Raw genomic sequence first — 27,542 nt, 5'->3', positions numbered from 1 at the left:
ATCCAAACCCATTTACCCACAAGCTAAAATAACCCAAACCCAAATACAAAACTACCCATTTCCATTAAACCCACATAAATCTAAACCCAATACCCATACACACTCAACACCCACAAAACCCAATACTCAAAGTTGGCCCAACCTACACTTAACCCAATTACCCTACCCAATATCCCAAATAAAAATTAAACAAAAAAATAAATTCAAACACCCAAAATCCCTAAATTCCCAAATCCTCTCATCTTCTTCGTCTTCAACCTTTTCAAATACCAAAAGAAACCCTAACCCAAGCAAGCTACAACGTCGCCACCATCACACCCCTCATCGCCGGTCACCACCGTCGCCCCCCTAGCCGTCGCACGCCACGCCTTCACCGATTGAATCGTCCACTATTGTCAAAAGCACCAACACACCACTCCCCATTTTTTTTCTTTTTCGTAGCCTTCACCCCAACCCAACACCACCATTCGCCGGCACCTTTCACCGCCGATGCACCAAAAAATGTGTCCTCAAGCCGTTGTCGCAACCCGCAGCCGGCCTCCAACCGCGCCACCGCCGACGAATCACGCTCTACCTCCATTCTTATTTCGTTTTCCCCTCTTTGCCACGCCAAAAGCCGTCATTCTCCATCTCCGATCTCGCATTCACGTCACCGAACAGAGCCAACCACCCCCCATTTTCTTCCATCTCCTTCTCCTTTAAACCTCACAAAACCACCACCCAACTCCCACCTCCCACATTAACCGACGCCAACGCCGACACCTCCAACATCACCATCTAAAAAATCGACCAAAAACGCACCACTCGTCTTCACCACTGCCGTCGCTGCCGTTACTGCCGCCGTGCGCCGCCGTAACCCGTCATCGCCGAGACCATCTGAAACATCTATTTTTGGAGCTACAACCGGGACCATGGTCCGAACTCGAAACCAAGCGACAGACAATATCTCGATTTCACTCGATCGAAATCGACATCGGTTCTCCGCTGTAACGACCCGAATTTTACCGTTATCGAAAAAGTGTATTTTCAGGTCTCCATTTCTGAAAAACGGATTCATAAATATTTATTAAAAATATTTACGAAGTAAAATGAGTGGTTAATTAGAGTTTAATTAAGTAAATTTAATTTAATTAAGAGTAATTAAGAAAAAGGACTAAATTGAATAAGGTGTAAAAGTTGAATTATAGATTAAAAGAAAATAAAAAGGACTAAAAAGGAAATAGAAACAGAATGAAACGAAACGGAGAGTAGGGGAGAAAAAGAAAGAAAGAAGGAAAGAAAAGGGAAAATTGAAGGTTTGAAGCTTTAAGCTCTAATAGGTAAGTCAATCAAGCCATTTTTACTTAATTTTGATGTTTTAGAAGTTTTAGAATAAAGTTTTGATGAAATTAAGTTGATATTTTGATAGTTATTAGATTTCTAGATATTGTCCATGTTAAATAAAATGATGAATTAAGGGCTAAATTGATAGAAATCCAAGTTAAAAATGATACAATGATTGAATTGTAAAGTGATTCAGAAGTTTTATGCTTTAAGGACTAAATTGAAAGAATTTCGAAATTATGGTTTTATGATGAAAAATAGATAATTATGTCTAAGTTTGGTTAAAAATTGAGTAGAAATAAAGTATGAATTAAGATAGAAAAGTAAGTGAATTTAGTTAGAATTAAATTGAAATTAAAGTAAATCAACTTTTTGTACTAAGACTATTTTGGACAGCAGCAGTAGCCTAAGTTTGAAAAATCACCAAAAATTTTAGAAATTGAATTAGAGGATGAATAAAATATGGAATTAAATATTATTGAGTCTAGTTTCTTATAGAAGAAACAATATAAGCAATTGAATTGTAAATTATGAGATATAATGAATTTTGTGAGATAAGGTCAGAATGAATTCGGGTTCCCCTGTTCTGACTTTGGAAAAGCACCAAAAATTGAAGAAAAATAATTAGAGGCTTAAAGTTATATGTTTAGAATCCCTAATGAGTCTATTTTCAGGAGAAATCAACGGGAATATTATCCGAGTTCTGTACTGTGAGATAATTAATTTTTAGTGAAGAAGGGACGAAACTGTCAGACAGCAGAATAGGGGTGAATTTAAAGAATAAACTGTACTTAATGGCTAAACCAAAAATTCTGAAAATTTTATTGTAAGAATATTTGTGAGTCTAGTTTCAGGAAAAATTAGCTGATCTTAATTTAGAATTCTGTAACTCAAGATATGAATTAGTAATGTATTAATGATTATGAATTGTATTAATTTCGTAGTCAATGTGGTACCAGAAATCTCGGCTAAGAAAGGACAAGACAAAGTCAACGGGAGTTAGCTCGAAAACTAGGGTTTGTATTTCTATAATCCGAACATAGTTATTATTTGATATATTTATATACATATGGTAATTGTTAGTGTTAGAATTATGATGTTTTACAATTGGAATGGATTGATTTTGGTATGCGATGAATTTATTGAATTTATATTGATTGAATTATATAATATATATGATTTATGTAGAAATTTGAATATTGAATGAATATTATATTGAAAAATATATTGATTGGAAATATGAGGAAATTGATATGAATATATGAGATTGTGATAATTGAATATTTGATATTGAAAAGTGAATTGAATTGTATTGAATTATGAATTAATGTGAATAATTGAAATATATTGTTGAATTGAATGAAATTGTATGAATTGTGAAAATGGGTGAATATATGTGATTATCAGAATGGTATATTGATGAAAGAATTATTAAATTGAGATAGTGAATGAAATACCCTATTAACTAGTCGGACTGAGTCGGATATAATTGGCATGCCATAGGATCTGAAAGTGTACGGGATTTGCCGGCTTTATCGATCAGGCACTTTATGTGTCGTATTTCAGGCACATCGTGTGTCGTATCAGGCACCTCGTGTGTCGTTTTAGGCACTTTATGTGTCGTATACTGATCAGGTACTATGTACCGTTTTAGGCACAATGTGTCGTACTGGTGTGTTTGGGTTGAAATCCGTGTATCTGTCAAAGTTCGGGTTTGTTAATAGGGGTAAATAAGTGAAAGATAAATCGAATAAATTTGATTGATCAAGCTATTGAAATGAAACAAGAAATTGAATTGAGAATTGAAAATTTAGACATGAAATTGAAAATATGAACCAAAGGTTCATGAAATGATTGGAGTTCGAATTGATGATATACGATGCCACTTGATGAATTGAAATGTGATTTGAGATATATGAATCGTATGTATATACTGAAAGCTACCAGGGATAGTAAGTTGATATGATATAAATGAAATTGACAGTTATTGAAATGAATTAAAATGGAATATGATTGATAAGTGTATAGTTGAATATAGTTTAATGATATTGAATTGTGAGTAAATTAAGGAAAGCTACACCGAGTAGTAAGTGAAAGAATGGAGTAAATAATAATGGATTTAGTTAAGAATTGAACAATTATGTTATTGTGTTTATTATATGATTTGTATAAAATTTATATGGTAAGTAGTTGAAATTTATCTATGAATAAATAATTGCATAATTATAATTGTTATTATGATCTTAAGTATTTGTTATATTATTAAATGTTCGGATTTTAGAAATACCACTGAGTATACCATACTCAGTGTACGGTTTGTTTCCGTGCGCAGGTTAAGTAAAGATAGTACGTTGAATCAGCATCCCAGGACGATCCCGAATTCATTAAGGTAAAGTATGTTGAGTATTGATAGTAGCATGTACCCAGGATGTTTAAGGAGAGTCATTTAGGTTGTAGAAGTATTGATGAAATGAGTAAATTATGGTTGGCAACGGTATGTAGTATGAATTTTGAAATTTACTGTTCATATTGGACCGCGAGGGCCCATTAAAGGGATGACATCTTAAAACTAGGATATGTGTGAATATTTATTTTAATTAATGATCGAAATTGGACTGTACTGACTGGTAATGTCTCGTAACCCTGTTCCGTTGACGGTATAGGGTTAGGGGATGTTACATCCGCGCATCCTGTCGTCGATATCACCGACGATAAACCTCCTCCACCTCTTCCGAGACGAACGGCCGCGCAACCAAGAGCCCGCCGACGACGAAGTCTAACCCCGACCGACACAAGCACTTCAAGCAGCCCAGAGGAAGTCGAAACTTCTAACATCCATGTCGAGCCTACACCCACCGTTGTTGAACAAGTCTCTCAACGCCAAACCCGAAGTCATTGACGGTTGAAACGTGAGCCATTGACGCCCCCGCACAGCAGTACTGAAGCTGCTGAACGAAATCCCCCACCCGACTCGCCTAACGAGCACGTTCGACCACCCCGAGCAAATCAATGCAACAGACGTAATCGAGCAAATTTTATTCCTACCGATAGTCGTTTGCGAGGATTTCTAGAGTTTTCGACATCGGAACAGCAAACACGATACAACGCCAACCAACAACGCTCGCTTCCGGTCTGTAAGCAAATCGATTTCCCTACTCTTGAACTTCTAGATATTCATGATGCAGTGCTCCATTATTTTGATGCTATTGGTTGGACTCTATTTGCTAATATTACTTGTGATGCATATTATGAATTAGTATATGAGTTTTATACCACATTTAGTTTCAATATAAATGCATTGCAAACTGTTGAAACACAAAATATAGTTTGCTTTCGTTTGCTTGGAAAAGACTTTCGGATGTCTGTTTCAGAATTTAACATTGCCATGGGTTTCATCCACCCAAATGACATTCAATCCGATGCCTATCATTCTGCTCTTTTAAATGTTCCCAATGACTTCGATGCTCAGCATGTTTATCGTGTTTTAACTAATTCTGACCAACTTTATAATCCAAAGACCACAAAAGATTTATGGGTGCATGAGCCTGCTTTAAAATACATACACCGATTTTTAGCATTTTGTTTTTCAGGTAGAAATGACGCATCAGCTGCTTTGACTAAAACTGAACTGTTCTTTTTGTGGTGTATGCATTCGGGTCTTAAAGTTAATTTAGGATATTGGTTTGCACGAAATTTTCATGCTGTTTTGAGTTACAACCGTCCACTTATACTTGGATCATTTATTTCAAATTTAGCCTCTCGACTTTTCGAATCTGAAATTGATTTCGCAACCTTCACATGTGCATATCGTATGGACTACCTAGATGTACATTGTTTGGATTCTATGGGATTGCTTGCCGGCACCCCTACTTTGTGTTATTTTGTTCCTCTAGGTACACAGGCTGCTCGGGAAAATAGAGTTTTTCGTAAACATCCACACACTAATACGAGAGAGCAAGAGGAACACCCTTTGACTGTGGAGGCCCGTTTAAGTCGAATCGAAGCTAGACTTGAAACAATAGAAACACAAGTCACCACCATCCTCAATATCTTGCAAAGTCGCGACTCTCAACACCAATGATGTCATTAAAATACACGGGGAGTGTTCTGAACTTTTTCATTTTTAATTTATTTTGAGCTGCTTACTTTATTTTACATGCTTGAGGACAAGCATAGTTTAAGTGGGGGGGTTGGATTGATATGTTAATTTTTGCTGCATGTCTTTCTCTTTTGCATGTGTTCAATCTTACGATAAATTCTTTCGACAATTTATTCAACATTTGAGCCTTAAAACCTCATACTTAGTCGATTTAAGCAATTGGGCAAATTTTGAATTAAATGTTTAAGTATATAGATTGGTTGACATTTAGGTTTTAAAATTGGTATATGTAGCTAGAATTCTTTTCGCATGAATTGATTGATTGAATAAAATATGTTTGCTTGTGCATAAATAAATTAATAAAGGTTCAGGCTATGAATGAAGTTTTGAAAACGTGACCGAATTGAGTAACTGGCGCAGGGTGCTTGGGTTGTCATCTTGTCTCGCGTAAAAAGGTTCGAGTGACAAGTCGATAACTTACAAACATTCCGCTAGCTGAACACCCCATAAAATTAAAAAAAAAAGAGAAAAAATAATACATAATAAATAAAGACTGTTTGAACTGAGTAACCGGGATAGGGTGCTTGGGTTGTCATCCTAGTTCGCGTAAAAAGGTTTGATCTTGTCTATTAATTTTCTGATGCATAGTTAATTAATAATGCCATGCAAATTATGGGATTCAATCTCAATTTAGCGAAATTGTTTAGTTGACATATTTTCAATTTTATGACACTTGTTGATTAAAATGTATATTTTGAACATTTATTTCTTTTTGCCTATGTTGTTTGCATTGATTGAGGATATGGAAAAGGGGCTCAACTTTTAATAAATTGTGGAATTAATTCTAATGTTTGAAAGAACAACATGCTTGAGGGCAAGCATGAGCTAAGTAGGGGGATTTGATAAACATGTCAAATTGCATATTTTTTGTGCTTAATTTGGTTTATTGATGAACTGAACCATGCTAATTAAGTGTTTTTATGATTTAATTCTTGTCAAGGGATGCAATTGATTAAAAGCAAGCTGAAAAGGGGCCAAATTAGAAGGAAATTATTGGAATGGGCCAAAGCGAAAAAATAGAGCAAGCCAAGGACTAGTCATAAATTTGACTTTGTAAAAAGCCAAAAATAAGAAATTCTATTTTAAGTTTATTTTAATTTTATTTTTTTTAATTATTATTATTTTAGATTTTATATTAATTTTCTTAAACTATTTTTAGTAAATCCTATCTATATAAATAGGGGGTTTTAGTTCTTAGGAAATGATCCATTAATCAATTGTCTTTACATTCCTATTTCATTTTGGAATTCCATTATCCACCTTGTTTTTTCTTTTTCTTAATTCAATTGAGCATTAGATTATTTTTCCTATCCATCTCCACTACCTTTTTCATATATTCTATCATTTCCATAACCTTCAAGCATGATTAAGTTTATGCCACACTAAACCCCTTTCAGCTTTAAGCCGGAGTTAATCCCGTCAAAATACCCGTGAGTTACGAACCCGAGCTGTTTAACTCCCAACTTTCGATATTTATTATTTCTCCGGATTAAGAGTATGACTTCGTCAACTCACAAAGTCAAGTCAATACTAAGTCAAAAAAGACGTCGTTTGAGTTAGTGTGGCTAGACGTACAGTTGGAATTCCGAAAGGATCGATTGTCTAATTGGTCTTCCGTGAACACATTGGAGTGCCAAGTGGGGATTGCTGTTTGGTTCCGTCAAGGGAAGTAGTAACCGGATTTAAATGTCCCAACGTTTGAGGGCATTGGTTCTAGCTAGGCTCTTCTAGAACGCAAAGCTGCCGGAGTTCTAAATCACGGACGTTTCGTAGGTTGTTCGATCGGTAAGGGTTAGTTATAGGACGTTCCATAACTAATTTACACAAGGAAGAGTTGGTGTCTGAGGCGTCCTTGGTAGCTATAACTAGCTTATCGGAAAAGAGGAGTTCACCTAATTTCGAGGAACGGGTCAAAGACGGGAAAACCCGTGCTTAAGGCTGAGCTAAGTTTTATTGATTTTCCTTTAAATTATTTCGTTATTTATTTTTATTTCATCTTTTACTTTTTACTTTTTACGTTTTCTTGTGTTTATTTCAGGTTTCATATTTTATTTCCCCCCCAAACGTCGCGGGCACGACAACTGCCCAGACACTAATCTGGTCAAGAAACAAACAATTTTCAGTAATTTCAGTCTCTGTGGGATCGACCCTACTCCCTATACTGCTTTAATTTGCAAACTAGGTGTAGGTTTATATTGGTGGAATCGACAGCCATCATTAATATCTATTCTTCTTGCTCCCAAAACCAAACAACGGTATGCTGCCATTGGTGGTGGCTCACCTTTGCGTAGAATAACTGAAGAACAGGTAAAAATGAAAATCCCTTAATTCTAAAAATTTGAGACGGTTACTTTGTGCCGGTGCCCGAAAATTTTGTTGCACGCAGGCAGATGCTCTTAGAACGGCTTTGGAAGCTAAGAATTTACATGCCAATGTATATGTGGGAATGCGATATTGGTACCCTTTCATGGAAGAGGCAATTCAGCAGGTTCGTAATCATATCTTTTGATGGTCGAACAAGTTTTCAGTCTTCAAATGCATTTTTTTTTCTATATTTCTAAGCACTATTTATTTTATGCAGCAGATTAAGCGAGACAGGATAATGAAGCTTGTTGTACTGCCATTGTTTCCTCAGTTCTCAATCACAACAACTGGGTCAAGCATACGAGTTTTGCAGCGAATATTCATGTAGGTGTTAGATCATTTTTATTAAGCCTATTCCAGCTTGAAACCCTCCATTGTTGTTCGCCGTTCGGCTCTGAATGCAAGTTATGTTTCAGGGACAATGCATATTTATCAAGATTACCTGTTTCGATCATCCGCTTTTGGTACCGGCGACAGGGTTATATTAGGTCTATAGCTGATTCAATTGTGACACAGTTGAGCAAATTTGAAAAGCCTGAAGAGGTCCTTATATTCTTTAGTGCCCATGGTGTGCCCGTTAGCTACGTTGAGAATGCTGGAGATCCGTACAAGAATCAAATCGAGGAGTGCATATACTTAATTATGCGAGAGCTGAAAGCTAGAGGAGCCAGAAACGATCATACTCTTGCATATCAGGTTAGTTTTAGAACCCGAGTATCTGCTTTCACTTGGAATAATAACGACAACTTATCCATGCTTGCCTTACAGAGTCGAGTTGGTCCGGTGCAATGGCCGAAGCCCTACACTAATGAAGTTCTCGTTGAGCTTGGCTGGAAAGGTGTGAAGAGTCTTCTAGCTGTTCCGATAAGGTACATGGCTTGTTATCATGTGGATCAAAATGCTTAGGTTATGTGGTGGTAGATTAATTCAACTTCCATCACAAATTTCAGCTATGTAAGTGAGCACATAGAGACTCTTGAAGAGATAGACATGGGATACAAGGACTTAGCTCTTAAATCCGGTATAAAGAATTGGGGTCGGGTGCCTGCTCTAGGTTGCACCTCTTCATTCATCACAGATCTAGCTGATGCTGTGGTTGAAGCTCTACCATCTGCAAAAGCCCTATCAATCTTAAGGGAAACTGCCAAAGAATCCGACTGCCGTTGAATTCCTGAAATCCCTTTTCTCTGGAGCTTGAGATAGGAAAACGTGAAAATGATAGCGATCTTAAAATTGAGAATAATACAAGTGCATGAATCAAAAGGAAAATGGAATTAACCTACCAAAACCAACAAGAGGATTGAGGGAGGGCATTTTGAGATTTTATTTTCATTCACTTTTGGTCTTTCATAATTTCCATGTTCAAAGAGGTGCAGAAAGCTGCTTATGACCACATGTTCTTTGTATATCTGCCGCTATCCTTAAGAAATATCTGTGCATATTGACTGCACAGCGTTTGGTTATGCATCTTGTTATGAGATTGATCATATTTATGCAAGAATGAAGATGAGATAAGAAAATTATTGAAACAGAAAAGGTTATCGCTAGCTCAGTCTGATTTTTCTTATAGAACGGCAAAACCGTATGTTTTGACGGAAACATTCAAGAAAACGAATATAGTAAAAAGCTAGACCAGCTCATCTTCAGAAGCCATTATTGGTGACTCAATTAGATGTAATAGCCGGTGAAGGTGAAACCTCGACCAACAATCTCTCCTGTACAATACCAAGCAAAACATTCTAACCCGAACAGTGTAGCAATTCCTGCATCTTCAATCTTCCATTCATTCCTTTTCTTCCACATTAGCTTCACATAATCCATCTCCTTCTGGAATGCCTCGTATCGGCTAGGCATGCTGCATCGAATCACATGTACATATCATCACAAGCACAGAAAATCACAATCAAACAACACTAAGCAGTGACGATACAAGAAGGGAAACTTGTCTGTAAACAAAGCAATATCCAATGGATCAGCATGACGGTTTGATCAATGCAGGGAAGCATAGGGCAATCGATAGAGGCTCAAGGAAAAAGTGAAAAACGAATATACGATATTGGGAGAAGTCTAGGCTAACGTTTAACACTAAAATGCAGCCACGCCTTCTGTTTCAACCCGTTGCCATGCTTTGCATGGCATTGTTTGTTATAGGAGAGACAAAAGTCGAAGCAATAACTCGAAACAAGGACAAGAACCCTCTCCGTTGCCCTTTTACCGTTGACACCATGATCAACTACCAGCATAAGCTTTCAGCTCAGACCTTTAACATTCGACCGTTATTTGCAGTGTCTATCAATCTATATGCAAAGAATCTCAAAAAAAAGGGAAAGATATCACCCAAAATTACAATGCAGTGGTTTGGTCATAGGAGATAACCTGGCTAGACGAGTGTAAAATAATTGCTTTGATAAAAGGTTACATTTCTCAACAGTGGGTGGGTCCTGAATGTAGTGTTTATTCTGCTCAAGTAGCTGCTTGTAGTACAGAGGAGCGTGCTTTGATACCAACTGGGATGCTCGAGTTGCCTTGGACTGCAACTGAGCCAACTTCAATGTCAACGCCATTAGCTTCACAAATAAAACCAAATATCAATGATTGAATCCGTATAATTTTACGATAAAGCGTTCGATTTGCACCAAAAGATATTCAACTCAGCGTCGTCGTTCGTAAAATTTGAACATTCTCCATCAAATCATTCCAGAATTGCGCGTCTTAAATTCATCATACCGTGACGTAATTACCACACGATACATATATCCAAATTCTAAAGATCAAATCAACAAATCAATTTGAAACAAGAGAGGAGACGTAATTTCTTAAGCAGCATTAAACTAATTAAAACAAGGAAATGAAAAAGACGGGAAATATGAACATGTTCCATAAAAAACCTATAAACCCTCCATAGAACTCGGTCGGTAAACAATGAAGATTAAAGAAAGAGACAACAGTATAAAAGTTGAATAAGGAAATATTAAGAAGCAAATAAGAGTGACGCGTGAGAACCTGTGAAGAGAAAAAAAATGAATAGTTTTTTTCCGATATGTGCGTGGGGGATGAGAGAGAGCAAATTGAGAACCGAGAATATAACTTACCCTATTAATATAAATTCCTTCCTGGTGAGTTTTACTAGCTTGAACATTCATTATTACGCCATCTGTCAGAGACCCAGTCTCCCCGTCGCCGAAGAACACGATACAATTTTCAGTTTCAAGTTTTAACACATGGCAGCGAAGAATTAACTTTGAATACAACCTGGTTAGTCTACAATCTCCTCATTTTCCTCCTGTTTTTGGCCATACTCTCTAAAGTGATCCCCATTTTTTTGTTCATTGTGACGATTTTGCCAGAAAGATATCATAAGTTGAATTAAATTATGGCACCATTATTGTCAAGAAAAATAATCGAATACTCCCACTATAATTCATTATATTTAGGCTCGAAAATGAAGCGAAATTTTCGGCACACAGAGCTGAGCAGCGAGAAATTCTATCTTTTTTTTTTCCCCTCATTCCTTTCGATTCAGCCATGGTCTCACACCGATAGGATTTTAGGTTTGGAAAAATAAAAGGCGAAAGCACGAGAAAAAAAATGGCAAATATTGGAACGTCAGAGACCGAAAATCACAAGATGAAAATTGTAAGATTAACGGAATAATAAATGGTAACGTAGGTTTACCAATTTAACAGGGGGTATTTCAGTAAATTTCACTTTTTTGGGTATTATTATTTTCAGTTTGTTTGGCCCAGATGGCAATTGCTTGCTCCCTCGTCGATCATTGATAGGAATGCTGCAGCATCTGCCTTGTATAACATTATAACCAACCTCCACAGGATAAAGATATTCCTCAAGAATATCAATTTATAAGATGAACAAAATGACTACTTAAAACAAGCAATTATAGTCCTCAGATTAAAACACAAGCATAAAAGTGCAAGACAATTAAACCATCCAAAACCATTTGCAGCATCAAAATATCGAAGTAAACACTAGCATTACTTTAAATCACATTGCAAAAACTATAGCTAGATCTACCTGGAGTACAATAAAACCATTTGCATCAAGTACCAAAATATTTAATCGTCTTAAAACAAACTTATCCCTAATCAAGTTCGCGGTGATGCATTTCCAGCTCCACCTTGCTGCCCGGTTTGAGCAGCTGGCGCTGCCTCATAAGTCCCACGAGTGCCCCCACTTGCATTGCTGTCAGAAGGATATGCTGGAGGCTGTGAATAACTGCTATAAGAGGCGTTATATTGTGCTGCATAGGGTGGGGCACCATATCCCGGCTGCGCAGCTGCAGCACCACCATAAGCAGATGATTGAGGCCGTTGCAAACCTGATTCTGCTTGTCCATAGCCAGAAGATGGAGGCTGTGATTGATATCCTGCCTGGCCATAGCTTCCTGGGGTGGTAGGAGACTGCTGTGTCTGCCCATAGGCAGGGTGATTGACCAGTGGTTTCTGCCCTTGTGGTGGTCCATACCCAGGTCCATAGCCCGACTGAGCTGGTGGTTGACTCCCATAGCCACTCTGACTGTAACTAGGTTGAGTACTTCCTTGAGGTGGATAACTGCCAGGATTTGGGCTAGGCACCTGACTTGTATTGTACCCTTGCTGACCCACCGCAGAAGGTTGGGTAGAAGTAGGTGCTTGACCAGCATCTCCTTGACCACCATAGGAGGGAGTGTGACCCTCTTGAGTAGGGTTCGTTGCACTGCCATAGCTTTGTGCCGAGCCATAACCTTCTTGTTCATATGATGCTGGTTGTCCATAACCTGATTGTGGAGGTGCATGGTATCCACCATAGCCATCCTGAGCATAACCTTGTCCTGGTTGCATGTAGCCAGAAGCTGGTGGCTGACTGTAATGGTAACCACTATTATCAGTTGGAGCTGCTGAACCACCAGGCGTTTGCTGCTGCTGTGAAGAAGGCTGTTGATTATAGTAATCATAACCACCTGCAGAAGAACTTTGCTGGTTTGGTGGTATAGCTGACTGGTCCCAACCAGAGGCATATCCACCAGATGAAGGTTGGGAAGGATAGCCCCCATAAGGTGGCTGAGACATGTTATACTGTGGTGAAGGGCCAGGATAAGCTCCAGGTTGCATATAACCATAGCCAGGTTGCTGCATTTGAGGAGCCCCTTGGCCCCAGTTTGCAGGTGGTCGTGCTTGATATCCTTGCTGTTGATAACCTCCAGCCATTGCTGGATTTCTCATACGATTCTGCACAAAATTATTTCCTCAAATAACAAGTTCACTTTTATTTGATGCAGGCACAGTGGCACATAAAGACATACAGCGAAACAGAATATGCATCTATAAACAAATAGGGATATACCAAAAAACAACTAAATAGCAAGTATTAAAATCAGCATAAAACTGCAAAAATACACAAAATATGTCCACAGTGGATTTAATCGAGTTTGTACAATAGTACGAAGGGTTTAAAATGCCTACATACCGTATGGTCGGAAGGAATATTGTGTTTTACTCCAGCAGAAGCCCATCCTCTCCTTAATTGAAGTGAATGGGTGCAAAGAGAAAAAAACCCAGAAACACTAATAGAAGCTTTCATATTAAAGACAAAATAACTATGTACTACATTGCCATATACAGGCAAGAAACTCACAGTTAAAAGTACACTACATATCATCTTATTTAACAGTCCTAGAAAAGATCAATCAACACGAATTAAGCAAATTATCTCTTAAAACAGACCCTAAAATTTTATATACCAAAAAGGAAAGAAAAATGCAATATAGATCAAACACTTAAGGATTATTATCTGCATTTAGATTGGATAATGAACCTTTATCATCAAATTTTCTTCATATATACCACCTCAAAGTCAGAATTTTCTGATGAAAAAAAATCCAACCCAAATGATGAACAAGGAGAAATCCAATGCAAATAAACCCGGCAATTAGGGTTAAAGAACATCTTTTAGTTAGAGAAAACAATCTTTTAGCAGGTAGAGAGTGTAATTTAAATTTTCAGAGTAGAAAATTCAAGGTTATGAGAACTTGTAATCCCCAGCCAACACTGTTGATAACGGAGAAGAAACCAGGTACACTCAAATAAGTAAATAAGATTGAAAAGATTAAATATTCAAAGAATAAGCCAAATTAAGCACTACATTAAGTACAAAAAAACTATAGCATCCACGTTAACTATTTAACAAGTGGGAAGACTAACAGAAATAGGAACATTATTTAATATAAGAGTCTAATATTTAGCAACCTTAATATCCAACAACTTCAAGCCTCTCTCAAAATAAAAGATTACTAAATATTAAGCTAGGATCTCAAACCATAGCACACAATGCAGAGGAAACGCCAAGACAGAAACAAATGCTGGTGTTATCAATTGGCCAATACATACTAAACCAAAGGATGACGAAAATATTGGAGTTCTATCGCCAGAATGAAGTCCTTGTTTATAGCACTATATCCTAACATCTGAGGGGGCAAGACCCGCCTTGCAAACTAAACATAAAACATCAGCACAAAACTGAAGTAGAACTAAAGAACAGTAACCATCTGTGACTCACAGCTGTTTGAATCCTTAACACACAATTTACTTTAATAATATATAAGAAACCAACTGCAGATAAGACCTTGACAGTTTGAATTTGGCATGTAATACTATAAATCCACGGATAAGATTTCAAGAAGGATACCAACCAGTTCAGACTACCATATGTTAGCTCCTAACATAAAACTAGAACCATAAAATTTTGATACAAAACAGTCGTCGAATCTCTTACAAAGTAGAGGATCTGCTCATCTTCCACTAGTCATCTTGAAAAATATGACAATTTCTCAATCAGCTGTCATAGCAACAAGGATCACCAGCAAAAGATGTCTGCAACTCTCAAGATTTAACAAGTGGAACAAAGGGAAGAAAGATATTGATGATAATGTAAATCCAATCTATATCTCAAAGTGGCTGAATAACTACATCCAGAAATGGGGATATAAAAGCACCTAAAATTATTCATCAGAATACTTGGAAGAAACGGTAAAACCTGTGTGGGAGAACCATATACTTTCTCAATTGGTACATACAAGTACGAGGAAATGTAAAAATTTGAAAAAACAAAGGGAAGATTTTCAAAACATTGACCAGAGGCAATGATTAACAGATCATAATAACAGTCTATTTAGGAAAAAATGAACATATGGAGTAAGAATTTAGTCCCTACTTTACCCAAATGGACAACGATGGTTTTACCCTGCAATTAATAATATAAGGAATATGACTACAGCAAACTGAAAAAGCATGATGCTTCCAAAATCACAGAAAATCAACACTCAAATAAGAACATTTATGGATAGAACTACAGGAGTGACATGCATAATGTACGTGCAAAACAAGCACAAGCGATCCAGGTAAAAGAAGAGGGGCGGAATATTTTAACTCAAGGAAAACATTTCCTCCTAGAATCACATCCAAGCATACCTCACTTATGACCTCATCAACCAATTCTCTAGCAGTTTTAATCTGTTCACTAGTCCCATCTATGTGTAATGTCCTTTCTGTAGATGTATCACCCGGGGGCAAGTGCAACGGGATCACCTGCACAAGAATAGCATATGAACTGCTGTCAAACCATATTTGCAGGTGCAATTATGACTGGTTCAGAAGAGCATAGTTCAGAACTGCTTAAGAATAAATAAAAGCTGATCCAAAGTTAGCTGAATATAATTCAAATAAATACACATCCATGGATCTGAAGCTAAGCAACAACAGAGAACTTCCACATAAAGATGACTATTATGACTCAAACCTGAATACGAGCTCCAGTTCTAGCTTGCATATTTTTAATTGTTTCACCACCTTTACCAATCACCAGGCCAACCTGAGATCAAGCAGAATAACATATTATCTTGAAACAATAAAGTCAATGAACAAAGCTGAGTAACACTTTAAAATTGGATACCTTGTTATTTGGTATCTTCATTTCAAAGTGCTCACTTCCAGCATGTCCTGTCAATCTTCGAGAAACTATGCCAGAACCTCCTGCTTCAGCCTGGACAAAGCATTAAAAAGATATTACTACACTCAAATTCTGCAACAGGTCAATACAACAATTTCGCATGGATAAAAAATAAAGGATGAATAACCTCCGCCAGAACATCATTTATCAACTGCTCAGCCTTAGCTATTTGTTCAGCAGTACCCATGAGCTCCACAGGCCTAGTCACGGAATTAGGATCTGCATCCATATCTCGCTGGACCTGAATCTTTGCGCCAGATTGCAGTTGAAGATATTTAATGGTTTCTCCAGCTTTGCCAATTATAACACCAACCCTATTTTGTGGAATGTCAATCTTTTTGCTAGTACCATGGTAGCTACCATATGAAACAGGTATTGCCGAAGGAGCAGAGCTTGACATATGCTTTATATCTGCATTTATTAGAGCTCTTCATTACGCTTTGCATCAACTTTCAAAAATCAGATCTATACTATTACCAGCTGAAAAAAGTCAATATACAGTTAAAAGTTCGAAACCCTAAATACAAAACCCTAGATGCAATAATCCCCTCAAATAATGAAGTTTCTACCATTCAAGAAACCGTGTTATGGGCAAGAAACAGAGACAATGGGGGAGCTATACCAGAAGGAGCGGACATAAATCCCTTCTCGTTATCAAAACCACCGCCAGAACCGTTCTCGACACGAGGGCGCTTGGCTTCAGAGCCAGCGGAGGCCGCCGTAAGGCGAGCAGCAATCTCCTGAGCTCGCTGCTTGGCCATCTCGATGCCGTCAAGCGGTGGCGGGACGCTGTCATAGGAAGGAGGAGGAGCGGAATCTGGAGACGAGAACCCTGTGGACCTCCGGCCAACGGAAGACGGCGGCCCCTGGTCATCGTATTTGCGCTTGTGGCTACCTGAGTCGGGGCCTGAAGAGTATTGTCCTTCGTCTGCCATAGTTTGAGAGAGAGAGAGAGAAACCCTAGAGGGATAGCGCGAGTGTGAGTGGGGAAAATATAACAATTAAAACTTTTATTATCTATATATTAATCCTGGATTTGGATATTTTTTCCTCTTGTGCGCGTGAATTGGATTTTTCATTTTTTCTGTATGTACAAAATAAAAAAGGGTAAACTCAAAAATAGTCACTTTTGTTTGACTCATGTTACATTTTAGTCATTCATATTTGAAATGTTACGTTTTAGTCACTTATATTATTATTTTGTTACGAAGTGATCACTCTTCCGTTAAGTTCTGTTATCTCCCTAATGGTAATTCTACATGGCAGTCTAACTAGATATTACTAAATCTGCTAATACGTACTTCATCCAGATGAAGTATGTATTAGCAGATTCACTAATATGATTATATATATATTTACGCATGTATCACATTACAAAAACAAAATTTTAAATACTTATGCTTAATAAAACATGTATCTCATTACAATAATAGTTATTTTCCAAATAATATATTGTTTTATAATTTTATTTCTTATTTGATATTTTAATTTAAATTTAATAATGCATACTTTATCCGGATGAAGTATGTATTACAGATTCAGTAATATCTAGTTGGACTGCCATGTAGGATTACCGTTAGGGAGATAACAGAACTTAACGGAAGAGTGATCACTTCGTAACAAAATAATAACATAAGTGACTAAAACATAACATTTAAAACATAAGTGACTAAAATGTAACATGAGGCAAACAAAAGTGACTATTTTTGAGTTTACCCAATAAAAAATCCACTGTACGTATTGATTCAATGTGCGCGACCAATCGTGTTTTTTTAATTTTCATATATCATTTATTTCTATTTTTAATTTATAAATTGACTCTTCTTTTGGATTGTTGGACAAGTTGTCGCTCATGAAGTTTTTTTTTCTGCACAAGTTAATATAATTTATTATTGTTATTACTACTCTCACTATTAGTAATACAATATTATATTTAAATTAAAATAAATGAATCAGTTGTCATGAAAAATATTTATATTTACTGCAGTAAATATTTATAGTCCTTTGTTAAAAAATATATAGTATTTTTGTCATATAAATAGGTACCATTATGAAATTACCAATTATTAGTGTTATTTATCATATTTAGTATTGTAAATTTTGAGAAATTACAAATTTAAATTAAGTTTACATTTTTTTTATTTAAGGATTCAAGTAAATTTAAAATGTAATACCTTTATGAGAAAATATAATATCTTCAAAGAACAATAGTTAGTACTTAAAAAATATTAAACAATGAGACTTTACAATGGGTATCATTGCATACACATAAACATAAGCTTTAAATTAATCAATAAAGCAACAACATCATGTCGCTCCAATTAATAATAGTTTACTACTAACAATTATTTTATTTATTGATAATTATAATTTCAAAATTTATATTTACAAATAATTATACATGCTATATAAAAAAATAAAAAATAAAAGTGCCAATGTTACTTGGATAATAATTTGTTCATGCTCCCAAAAAAAAAGATTTTAACATCCTTTAAAATGTAAAGAACATGATTAAAACTTGCAAAGAAAATTAAAATTACATAAATTTAATATTCAAATAACACGTGACATATAGTTAACAATGCCAATAATGGAAACCTAATTTTTAAAATTCAAGGTCATTGACTTTAGAGATCATGTACTCAACAGTCTTGGAGAGGCCAACCAAAGGAATGAGGGTTGAGGGAGAAAAAAGGCGAGAGCATATGTGGTCAGAGAGGAAGAAGAAGAGGAGAGAGAATGGAGAGTGGTGCGGAGAGGAGGTTAGGTGAGTGATTGGCGGTGTTTCGGTTGATTAACATCACAATTTTCTGATTTTTATGTGTAAGACAAATTTAAAAGTTTGGATTCGAAAACAACTTTCAATTATAATTTCGAGTTATTTGTTATTATTTATGAATTATTTATTCATCATTATTTATGAAATATTTCTTTACATAATATTTTGAATTACTTTAAAAAATGAAATTAGAAGGATATATTCAACTTAATAAAAAATATTAAAAGGAATTCTGAAAATTGTTTGAATTCTTAAATTATTCCACTATTGGAATAATTTAAGAATTGTTTGGAGCTTTAGTGGAATAATTTAAGAATTGTTTGGAGCTTTAGAATATAAGCATACTTCTCAATCTTTCTCGAAAGATCCCTCTAATTAAATAGGAAGCACACTTGCATCTAAACATGCTAATACCCCTCTATTTATAAAAAGAAGTTGATAAAATTATCATTATTTTAAATACTAATATCTCTAAACAATCACCTACAAGCACAGTAACTTTTACTTTTCTTATCCAAAAGAGCCCTCTACCATCTGCTGAATTTACTTACTTTATTGTCGTTCATTCACGTAAATTAAGTTTCTATACTTTCCGATCATTAACAACATTAAAACTGTTTAAATTATATTACATTAATATAATTTAACGTTTAAAAATTACTGACAAATTTCAATGCATTAAAATTTCATATTAAATAGACTTCGAAACATTTATAACCTGGTCATTATTTTATAATTATATCTAATATTAATTTAATTGATCGGAGCTGAAAGAGTTATTTAAGTATTATGACTAATAAATTCTGAGGGTACTAACATGATAAACATTTTATATCTTGATTAACCTGTTACATACAACTGAAACATGGAAGTGGCGAACTAGCATTTCTTTGTATTTGATGTAAAGAATGGATAGAAATTAAATAGCAGCAATCATAATTATGAAAAATTCTAAAAAAGAAAAATTAAAGTTAAAATGGTACAGGATTTTAAGCACATAATAATATCAATGCGAATTGATCCAACAGTATATATATGTGTGTATATATATATCTATATATATATAGCTTCTTTTCTTTTTCCTTTGATGTTGGGGGTTAAAGACACCATGAGTCTCTCAAACCCAGCAAGGCAACGTTGCATTGCAGCCCCAGCTAGAGAAGCTTTTGATTCAGACTTCAGTTCAGAAGTTGCGGAGAAGTGCTCATTTTCTTCCACCTAAACAAAACAAGTAGGGATATACACTGTGTCTAACCCTACAAAGAATATTTAAATCAGTGGGCAACAGATCAACAACAGCTACATTGAACTCTGGTGTGAAAGACATGATCGGGAATTTCCATAAATCACCAAGATTGTCTGATAACATCGGCTGCAGCTTCTTCCCCACAATTAATTAGGGAAGAATTTGTAGCGATATCTCTAGCAAAATAATCTCGAGCTTTGTTGGGTCAGCTTCATGCATAATACATGTAAAGACTGATGCAGCACAAGCAATAGAGTTTTCAGTCGGATGCCATGCTAGGTGTAGCAACTTTGTTGTGAAATCAGAAGTGTTTCCATTAGCATCGACTCCCAAGTTATCTGCTCCTTTCACTGAAAATGGAGTCAAAGAGAAAGAGATATATAGATAAATAACCCTCAGACATGTATACAATATATAAAATGTTATCCATGAATCAGTAATAGTTCGAGAACTAGTTAGCAAAAGTTATAATCCTAATTCACCAATCACAAATCAGTCATTAAATGAATTTCTTATGCAAGAAAAGAATAGTAAACTGACGGAACACAAATCAGGACATATCAAAATTTTCACTCTGTACAAAGGATGTTTAAGAATACCTCGTCTGACAACACCAGAGAGACTACCAAGGGATCTGCAAGGCCTTGATGAAGTCTGTCCTTGTCTCCTGGAAATTCAATAATAACTTAAAAGGGGAATAATTTCTGACAACCAATAAGACATTGATTGAGGACTTTTGAAAACAATAAAAGGTCAAACAAATACCTTAGAAGCTACTCACGTTATCATGTTTATGATAGTCAAGTAGCCAATAATATATTCCCTTTTTCTTTTCTTTTCATTTTTTTTGGATTAAAAAGTAGCCAAAAACATCAAAAGATTACCTCGTGGGGTTTTTGCTGGCTTCCAGTGTTGTTGCTTCTGTACTACCTTCAGAACAACCAAATACCCGGAACAGATTGCTGAAATCACAAAAAAGACACTACAGTATAATAATGTCCAGGTCCTGGCATATAGTGGATGTTTAATTTAAAAGGATAAAGAGAGCCGTTAAGATATATAAACCATACCTATATGAACCAGTAGCCACTCGAAGTCCATCTCCACTAAGACAACACTCAAATTTGTCAAAGATGGAATCATTTTCATAGAGATCACAAAGCTGCCCAAGATCCCCAAAAAACAAATCCACCGTGTGGAGACAAACTTAGTGTCCCTTTCTAAATATTATCTAAACCCATCAGAAGAATCTTAAACAAATATGTTACCTTAGGTCTAAGATGTTCATGAACCTGGAAAGTAGCAACTGGACAAGAATCCATATTTATGTCCCACAACTGTCAGCCGAAAAATGAAGACCTTGTTACAGAACAATAGAAGAGAAAAGAGTATATAAATCTAGAGATTCAGCTATTATACTAGCATCATATCCGGAAGGCATGACAAAGGTTGCTTGAAAGAGAAAAATTAATTTCATATAGAAACTTATCAACCTTAAGGTTCATGTAGTCACGACTTAGAATATGTCTCCCATCCTTAGCAAACTTAATGTCCGAGATTGATGCTATGACCTCTGTGAAAAAAGACATGGTGCCGGGAGCATCTTGTTCCTCAAACCTGTAGCATAAAAGAATCTTAAAATCAGAAGGAAAATACAGTATAAGTGGCTAAATCTAATGACGATTTTTCAAACCACAAAAACAAATAAACCAATAAAAACAGAAATACCCCAGGCCACTTACAATTTGCTGTGAGTATCACATAGTGCAGACTGTCGCATATCAATAAGACGAATTGAACCCTTCGAACTACTATAAGCTAACATATTACAGTGCTTAGGATGAAATTCTGCTGAAGTTATCACCTCTGCAAGTATTAACTGAAGCAAATAAATTATGCGAACATGACATATGCATATAGTAGTATGTTTACAGGGGATCATAATATAAGCTGACAGGAATGATGTTTGCAAAACCCAAAGAGTGACCCTCCCTTCAACCCCAACTCCTACCCTCTCAAAAGAAAAAGAAAAAAATATGAAAAGAAGAGAAAGAAAGAGGAAGGAGGGTGGTGAACTGAAAAGAGGAAGAAAAACTTCCAGACAAATTACAAAAAACAGAAAGGAAGGCAAAGAGGGATGGCGATACCAGAAAGAATAGTTTCTTTTACCAGTCAACCATATGCAATAGAAGAAAAAAGAATAAGAAAATCCAAATGGATCCAAAATTGCCAATCAAAAAAGGGATTCCCACCAGTCAAATCCTCCATGTTTGCAGGTTTCACATTGACAATGTTAAAACTTTGGTCGCTAATTTCCATGTTCCAGAGATTAATTCGCAGATCATCAGCCGAAATAAAAGTTTCACCATCACTACAAATCAAAAAGAAAGGAATAATTAAGTATTTGGTAAAATCATGACCAAACTAAGAGTTTTCAACTTCAAAAGTCAAGCACCATCCTCAAACCACAACAATAAAAAAGATTCAGCCCCAAGAAAGTTGAAACTCAATGGAAACTAAGCAGATGTACCATAAGGATTGAGAGGGCGAGGAAAGGTTGAAGCTAAATTAAATCAAATAAGGATATGGACCTGTTGCTGGAAATGGAATTAATATGATAGCCATGGGCATGAGCATATATCCTTCGACATCTAGCCATAAGATTCGTCTCAAGACTGGTTACCTGATTATATAGTATTAAATGTTAGACTAGCAAATCATATATACAATAACATTCACATATCAAACATTTCCTAAACCATTGAAGCATAACAAAAATAAACAAAATATGTTTAATTGTTATTCTTAGAAATAAGCATTCTGGATTGGAAACTACCACTGGCAAACGCAAAGATGGGAAACCCCCAGTTGGGAATGAAAAGTCATTTCTTATGCATCCTCCATTCTCAATGAATTGTTTGGAGCTTGTTGATATACTTGAATCAACAATAGGACCATTTCCCATGGCTTTGCTGGAGTCCACATTCATGTCACATACTTTTTTGACCTTCTTGTCTTGTACCTGTCCAAATTTGACATCACATTAGAAAAACTAACATAGCGGCAGGGTTTGATTTTTAGATTTTCTGTGCTGCTGCTTGTGGGAAATTGGTGTTCCTTGGAAAAACAAAATAGAGAGATTATCGCGGTACTAGTCTGAGTACAAATTCATGATGGTAAAATCCAGAATAAAAAGATGCCGTTACCTACCTTCCAGAACTTTATTGTTTTGTCATTTGTAGACAAAAGAAATAGAGCACCATTAGCTGACTGGCACCACCTAATTTTGTTGATCTTCTCCTCAATTTCCAAGCTCTTGAGATAGTCAAACTGTATCAAACCAATAAAGTTTATCACTATAATTAAAATTCAAGTCCAGAAATGTTTAGTAAACTAGAACAATCTAAAACTTTGCGTAATAAATACCTCAGGTTCATGGCTCTGAAACTCAGTTTTATATCAAAACTCAGGGTGCCTATTCATTGGATAATTCATCTTCTCCAGATCTCTCCGATGTCCAGCATACTACATATTATACTTTTTTGTCAGAGAACTTTATTGTAAAGTGTGGCAACATAACATGGAGCAAGACAGTGACTGAAACAAGATACTTTCAGAAATATAAACAGGAAAACAGTCAGAAGACATACATCTCGAGTGTCAGTCCTTTCAAACAAAACCACCCGACCCCCGCGATCACCAGTGGCAAGGTGATCACCAGTTCTATCAAATTCAATAGCAGATATGATATCAACTGAAAAGGAAAATGAAAAAAGGACGTAAATGAAGTGAGCAGATGAAGCAGAACATGAAGGACAAACAAGAACCAACACTTCATACCCACGACTGGTTTCTTCATACAAACAGAATTGTCAAGAAAAAGGCATTATGGAGAATAATATGTCGTTAAAAAGTTCTAATTAATTCCTCTTATCATTGAAGACAATGAAAGGAAAGCATCATGGAGAGAAAAGCTAATAAAGCTCAGTCAAAATCAGCTCACATAACCAATATACTTCCCACTGGCTCAAAACAACAGTAGCTTGTAGATCTAGTAACTCACATGACTGGATTCCAAGTCAAATGATTTGATTAGTTCACTTGGACCTTTTTTCTATTTTCTATAACACCTCCAATGCAAAAGAAACTACTACAGTAATTTCATACATGAAGAAAGTATACTTCAATATTGGTCATGTTAGTCAAAAGCATCAATGACGCTTGCAAACTGAGACACTTACCAGCAGAGACTTGTTTAATACCTTTTTACATGGTGCACCAGTCTCCAATACCCTAGTATAATTAGATCAACTAGCAAAATTAAACAGCAAGGCATGTATGAATAACAGTTTATAGATTAATAATTTCTACAATTCCGTTAATAACAATTAATCTCATCTCAAAATGAACCAGTAATTATAGAACATGAACAGATTGTTAAACCACAATTTACACGTCATTGTTTCGCATCACACTTTAAGAAGCTATTGAGTGATGAAGCAACAACTAGATCCTAACATTGTACTTGTATCCAATCGAATATATATCAAATTGAACTCACGTATAACAACTTAAACAATGGAAAAAGGATATAGCAATGAGGAAAAACGATTATATGATAAAAATTAACTACAATTGGATGATTGATAAACAGTTAGACGTAATTAAACCCTAAGAAGAATCGAATTGAATAAATCCAAAATTCCAAATATTACACCTTCCTGTACTTCCTCTCCGGCCGTCCGTTCTCCAAACACCTGCGAGAACTTCCAGTCCAGGGGTTGTGGTGCTCCCACCGAAGCCACAGCTGCTTTGGCACCGCCGTTGCTCATTGCTTTCCCCCCAGAAAAAAGAGCGAAGAAATTTAACAGATTCCACCTCAAGAAATGAAATAAAAGCGAACTCAATGCGTCAACGAGCCGATCTGGCACTCAGATTTACAACAAAATCGAAACACTTCATTGATTCGAAGCAATCTCCATTTCATAAATGCAAGCTGTCAATCGATCGTAGAGATAAGAAAACAGCTTCCACAATGATAAATTATCCGCGCCTTTTTTTTCTTTTTACAGGTAATGAACATCGATCAGATAAATTTTTAAAGAAAAATGAACAGCGACGAGATTTTACTGTAGATTGCCTTCATCTCTCTCCATAGATTGAAACTTCCACAGTTTTTTTTTTTTTTTTCAGTTTGAGAGAATAGAAAAATGACGCAGCAGGAAATGCGACGTAGCTTTTTGGCGGATTGTGGGATATATATCTCTCTTTCGCTGCCTCTCTATTCTGTCTCTTCTTTTATTTTCTTCCTTTTCTTTTTTGGTTTATTTTTGCAACTTAGGGACGTATAAGATGAAAAAATATTAACTCATGTGGGCCACCATAGGTCCGCTATACGATACAAAACAACGTCGACTATCCTCTCTTTCAATTTTAAGGGTAAACTGCCACAATGCCGTTAACTATTAATAAATTTATATTTTGGTCACTCAACTTCAAAAGGTTAAAAAATAGTTATTAAATTATTCAAAAGTTTTTATTTAAGTCATTGTTATAACCGAGTCATTAAATATGAAATAGGGATACTTATGGAGTTATTATATTGATGAATTGAAATTTAGTTAAATAATTTGGCCAAAATTATAATTAATTAGGGCCCATAGACTAAATTGTAAAAGTCCAATCGCTATAAATTTTTATTTAACGAAATGCTTGAGGATTAAAACAGTAATTATACAAATGTCCTAAATGACAATCGAACCATTTTACAATAGAAACTAGTGGATGATGACCACATATCCACTAGATAAGCTTAAAGATTAGCTTAATTTAATTAAACTAAGTTTAAGTTAATTAAGCTAAATTAATTAAACTTTGATCCTACTATGTATAATAAAATCAATGGATGAGAAGTAATCTTCTTCATTCATCCTTGTCTTTGCCAAAGAAAAAAAAAATTGTAACATACAGCCTTAAATTGGTAAGTGAATTCAAGTTTTTTTTTTTGTAATTTTTATGAATTTGAACTCATGAGAGCTTAATTTAGCTAGCCCATGTACCAAATTTTAAAACTGTTAAAGTTTTAAAAAGTTGCATTATTGGTTTCTTGAATAATTAGGTGTGAAATTGATAGAAATTAAGCTTAATTTATGAAAAAGATTAAATTGTAAAGCTTAATTGTTTATTTCGTACATTGGGGATCAAATTGAATAAAATATAAAAAATTCATAAAATTTACATAGGAATAGGAAGTAGAGTGTCCTTGATGAATATATGTGAAATTGAATTTCAATCAAAAGCTAGGAATTGAAAGTTATGCTTATCTCAGGTCTGGGGACTAAATTGAATAAATTGTAAAATATTGATATATGTTATATGATTGTACATAGCTAATGTCGACGTTAGGCCATCAAGAGGGAAAGCAAGAGCGAGAGTTGTTGAGGAATGACACAGGACCCCGATTTGTATTTTTATATGACTCAGGATCAATTTAATTATTGCATGTTTATGATGTTTTGCATTACATGACATTGAGATGAGTTATCAATGGCTATTTGAACTGAATTGTTATGATCGAGATTGAAATTTTTGAGACATTGACTAAATTGAATAGAATAAAAATTTATATGATTTGATTGATACGTATTATTTAGTATGAAAATGTCTTGAAATATACTATATGATGCGATGAAATGGTGAATTAGTGATGAGATTAAAGCACGACACATGGTTATGATGTTTATTAATTCAATGTTACATTGCTAAACTCGAGTATCTTTAAACTAGTTGGCATGCCCTAGGTAGAAAACCATCGTTGCCAAACTATTCGGGATATTAAAATATTTAGATATTAAATGTCATTGTTGTCGGGCCGTACAGGATGGTAGGTTAGGTAAGCTGTGAGAACCATTGTTATTGAGCCATTTGGGATAGTAAAATATAAGTATGGTGAAAGCCATTGTTGTCAGGCTATCCAAGATGGTAGAATGTTGAATTTGAATAACCCATTATTTCAGGACCACTCGAGATGGTATAATGAGTCTTGATAGCAAAAGTCATCGTTTTCGGGCAACCTAGGATAACAATAGTAGTATAGAAGTTATGAAATGTTAATGAATTGGTATAATATGCTTATATGTGTGTTATGCTAGATAAAGTATGTAAGCTACTATATGTATTAGTTGAGAATGAGCCCCGAGAGCCGATTGAATAATAGTGAACCAATAGGCTCAAAAATGGTTGAAATGTTGCCGTGAAATTTAATATAAATATATACAAGCTGATGATGGTAGATGAAATAATATATGTGCACCTATTAAAGTTAGGTAGTGGATAAAAAAGTTGAATTGATTTTACTATTGCTATAGTATGTTCGAATATGAATATGTTAGTAGAATTAGTTGGCATCATAAAACATGTTTAGAATAGTCATTGACATTATATACCTCGTAATAATTCACTAATGGATATGTTATTTATTTTATTTAAGTAATGGAAGTACCATTGAGCCCTATTGTTCAGCGTACAATTTGTTTATTTCATGTGCAAATTCAAGTATCCTTGAAGTCTTGGAAAAGCGAAGTCAACATCCAGACTATATCCAATGACTCAATATGGTATGTATAGTTCTCTTCTCTTTGTTAAAAGGCGTGTACTTAGAAATTAGTTGT

General features: G+C 35.4%; 3 protein-coding genes and 1 pseudogene across 5 annotated transcripts; 1 reads left to right on the top strand and 3 right to left on the bottom strand.

The window, feature by feature from the left end:
* Nucleotides 1–7,456: 7,456 nt before the first annotated feature.
* On the top strand, nucleotides 7,457–9,233 carry LOC107958892 (ferrochelatase-2, chloroplastic; the record flags this gene model as incomplete). Its single annotated transcript, XM_041112914.1, has 6 exons — nucleotides 7,457–7,789; nucleotides 7,869–7,970; nucleotides 8,067–8,170; nucleotides 8,263–8,542; nucleotides 8,615–8,715; nucleotides 8,797–9,233. Coding segments are annotated over 6 exons (1,137 nt in total), but the record flags the coding sequence as incomplete, so codon positions are not given.
* Nucleotides 9,234–9,369: 136 nt separating this feature from the next.
* On the bottom strand, nucleotides 9,370–11,465 carry LOC107958893 (uncharacterized). Of its 2 annotated transcripts, none has more exons than XM_016894796.2 (3): nucleotides 10,939–11,465; nucleotides 10,223–10,413; nucleotides 9,370–9,701 (listed from the first exon to the last, which is right to left on the bottom strand). In XM_016894796.2, the coding sequence occupies exons 1-3, from the start codon at nucleotides 10,987–10,989 to the stop codon at nucleotides 9,515–9,517; spliced, it is 429 nt and encodes a 142-aa protein (XP_016750285.1). In that variant the 5' UTR covers nucleotides 10,990–11,465; the 3' UTR covers nucleotides 9,370–9,514. The 2 variants fall into 2 exon arrangements, with proteins under 2 accessions (XP_016750285.1, XP_016750286.1); XM_016894797.2 differs by lacking the exon at nucleotides 10,939–11,465 and adding an exon at nucleotides 10,850–10,935.
* Nucleotides 11,466–11,785: 320 nt separating this feature from the next.
* On the bottom strand, nucleotides 11,786–16,848 carry LOC107958891 (far upstream element-binding protein 1). The gene is made up of 6 exons (XM_041112913.1): nucleotides 16,470–16,848; nucleotides 15,975–16,258; nucleotides 15,791–15,880; nucleotides 15,638–15,709; nucleotides 15,310–15,426; nucleotides 11,786–13,071 (listed from the first exon to the last, which is right to left on the bottom strand). The coding sequence occupies exons 1-6, from the start codon at nucleotides 16,780–16,782 to the stop codon at nucleotides 11,950–11,952; spliced, it is 1,998 nt and encodes a 665-aa protein (XP_040968847.1). The 5' UTR covers nucleotides 16,783–16,848; the 3' UTR covers nucleotides 11,786–11,949.
* Nucleotides 16,849–20,083: 3,235 nt separating this feature from the next.
* Nucleotides 20,084–25,180, bottom strand: LOC107958890 (serine/threonine protein phosphatase 2A 55 kDa regulatory subunit B beta isoform-like; annotated as a pseudogene). Its single transcript, XR_005926932.1, has 14 exons — nucleotides 24,590–25,180; nucleotides 23,523–23,626; nucleotides 23,299–23,397; nucleotides 23,083–23,202; nucleotides 22,709–22,894; nucleotides 22,464–22,555; nucleotides 22,125–22,243; nucleotides 21,615–21,738; nucleotides 21,366–21,489; nucleotides 21,141–21,209; nucleotides 20,943–21,034; nucleotides 20,757–20,834; nucleotides 20,472–20,539; nucleotides 20,084–20,222 (listed from the first exon to the last, which is right to left on the bottom strand). The product of XR_005926932.1 is annotated as a serine/threonine protein phosphatase 2A 55 kDa regulatory subunit B beta isoform-like (transcript).
* Between the last annotated feature and the right edge of the window lie 2,362 nt (nucleotides 25,181–27,542).

The sequence above is a fragment of the Gossypium hirsutum genome, chromosome A05, assembly GCF_007990345.1.
Source record: "Gossypium hirsutum isolate 1008001.06 chromosome A05, Gossypium_hirsutum_v2.1, whole genome shotgun sequence".
Taxonomy (NCBI): domain Eukaryota; kingdom Viridiplantae; phylum Streptophyta; class Magnoliopsida; order Malvales; family Malvaceae; genus Gossypium; species Gossypium hirsutum.
This window is presented reverse-complemented; position numbering and strand designations above follow the sequence as displayed.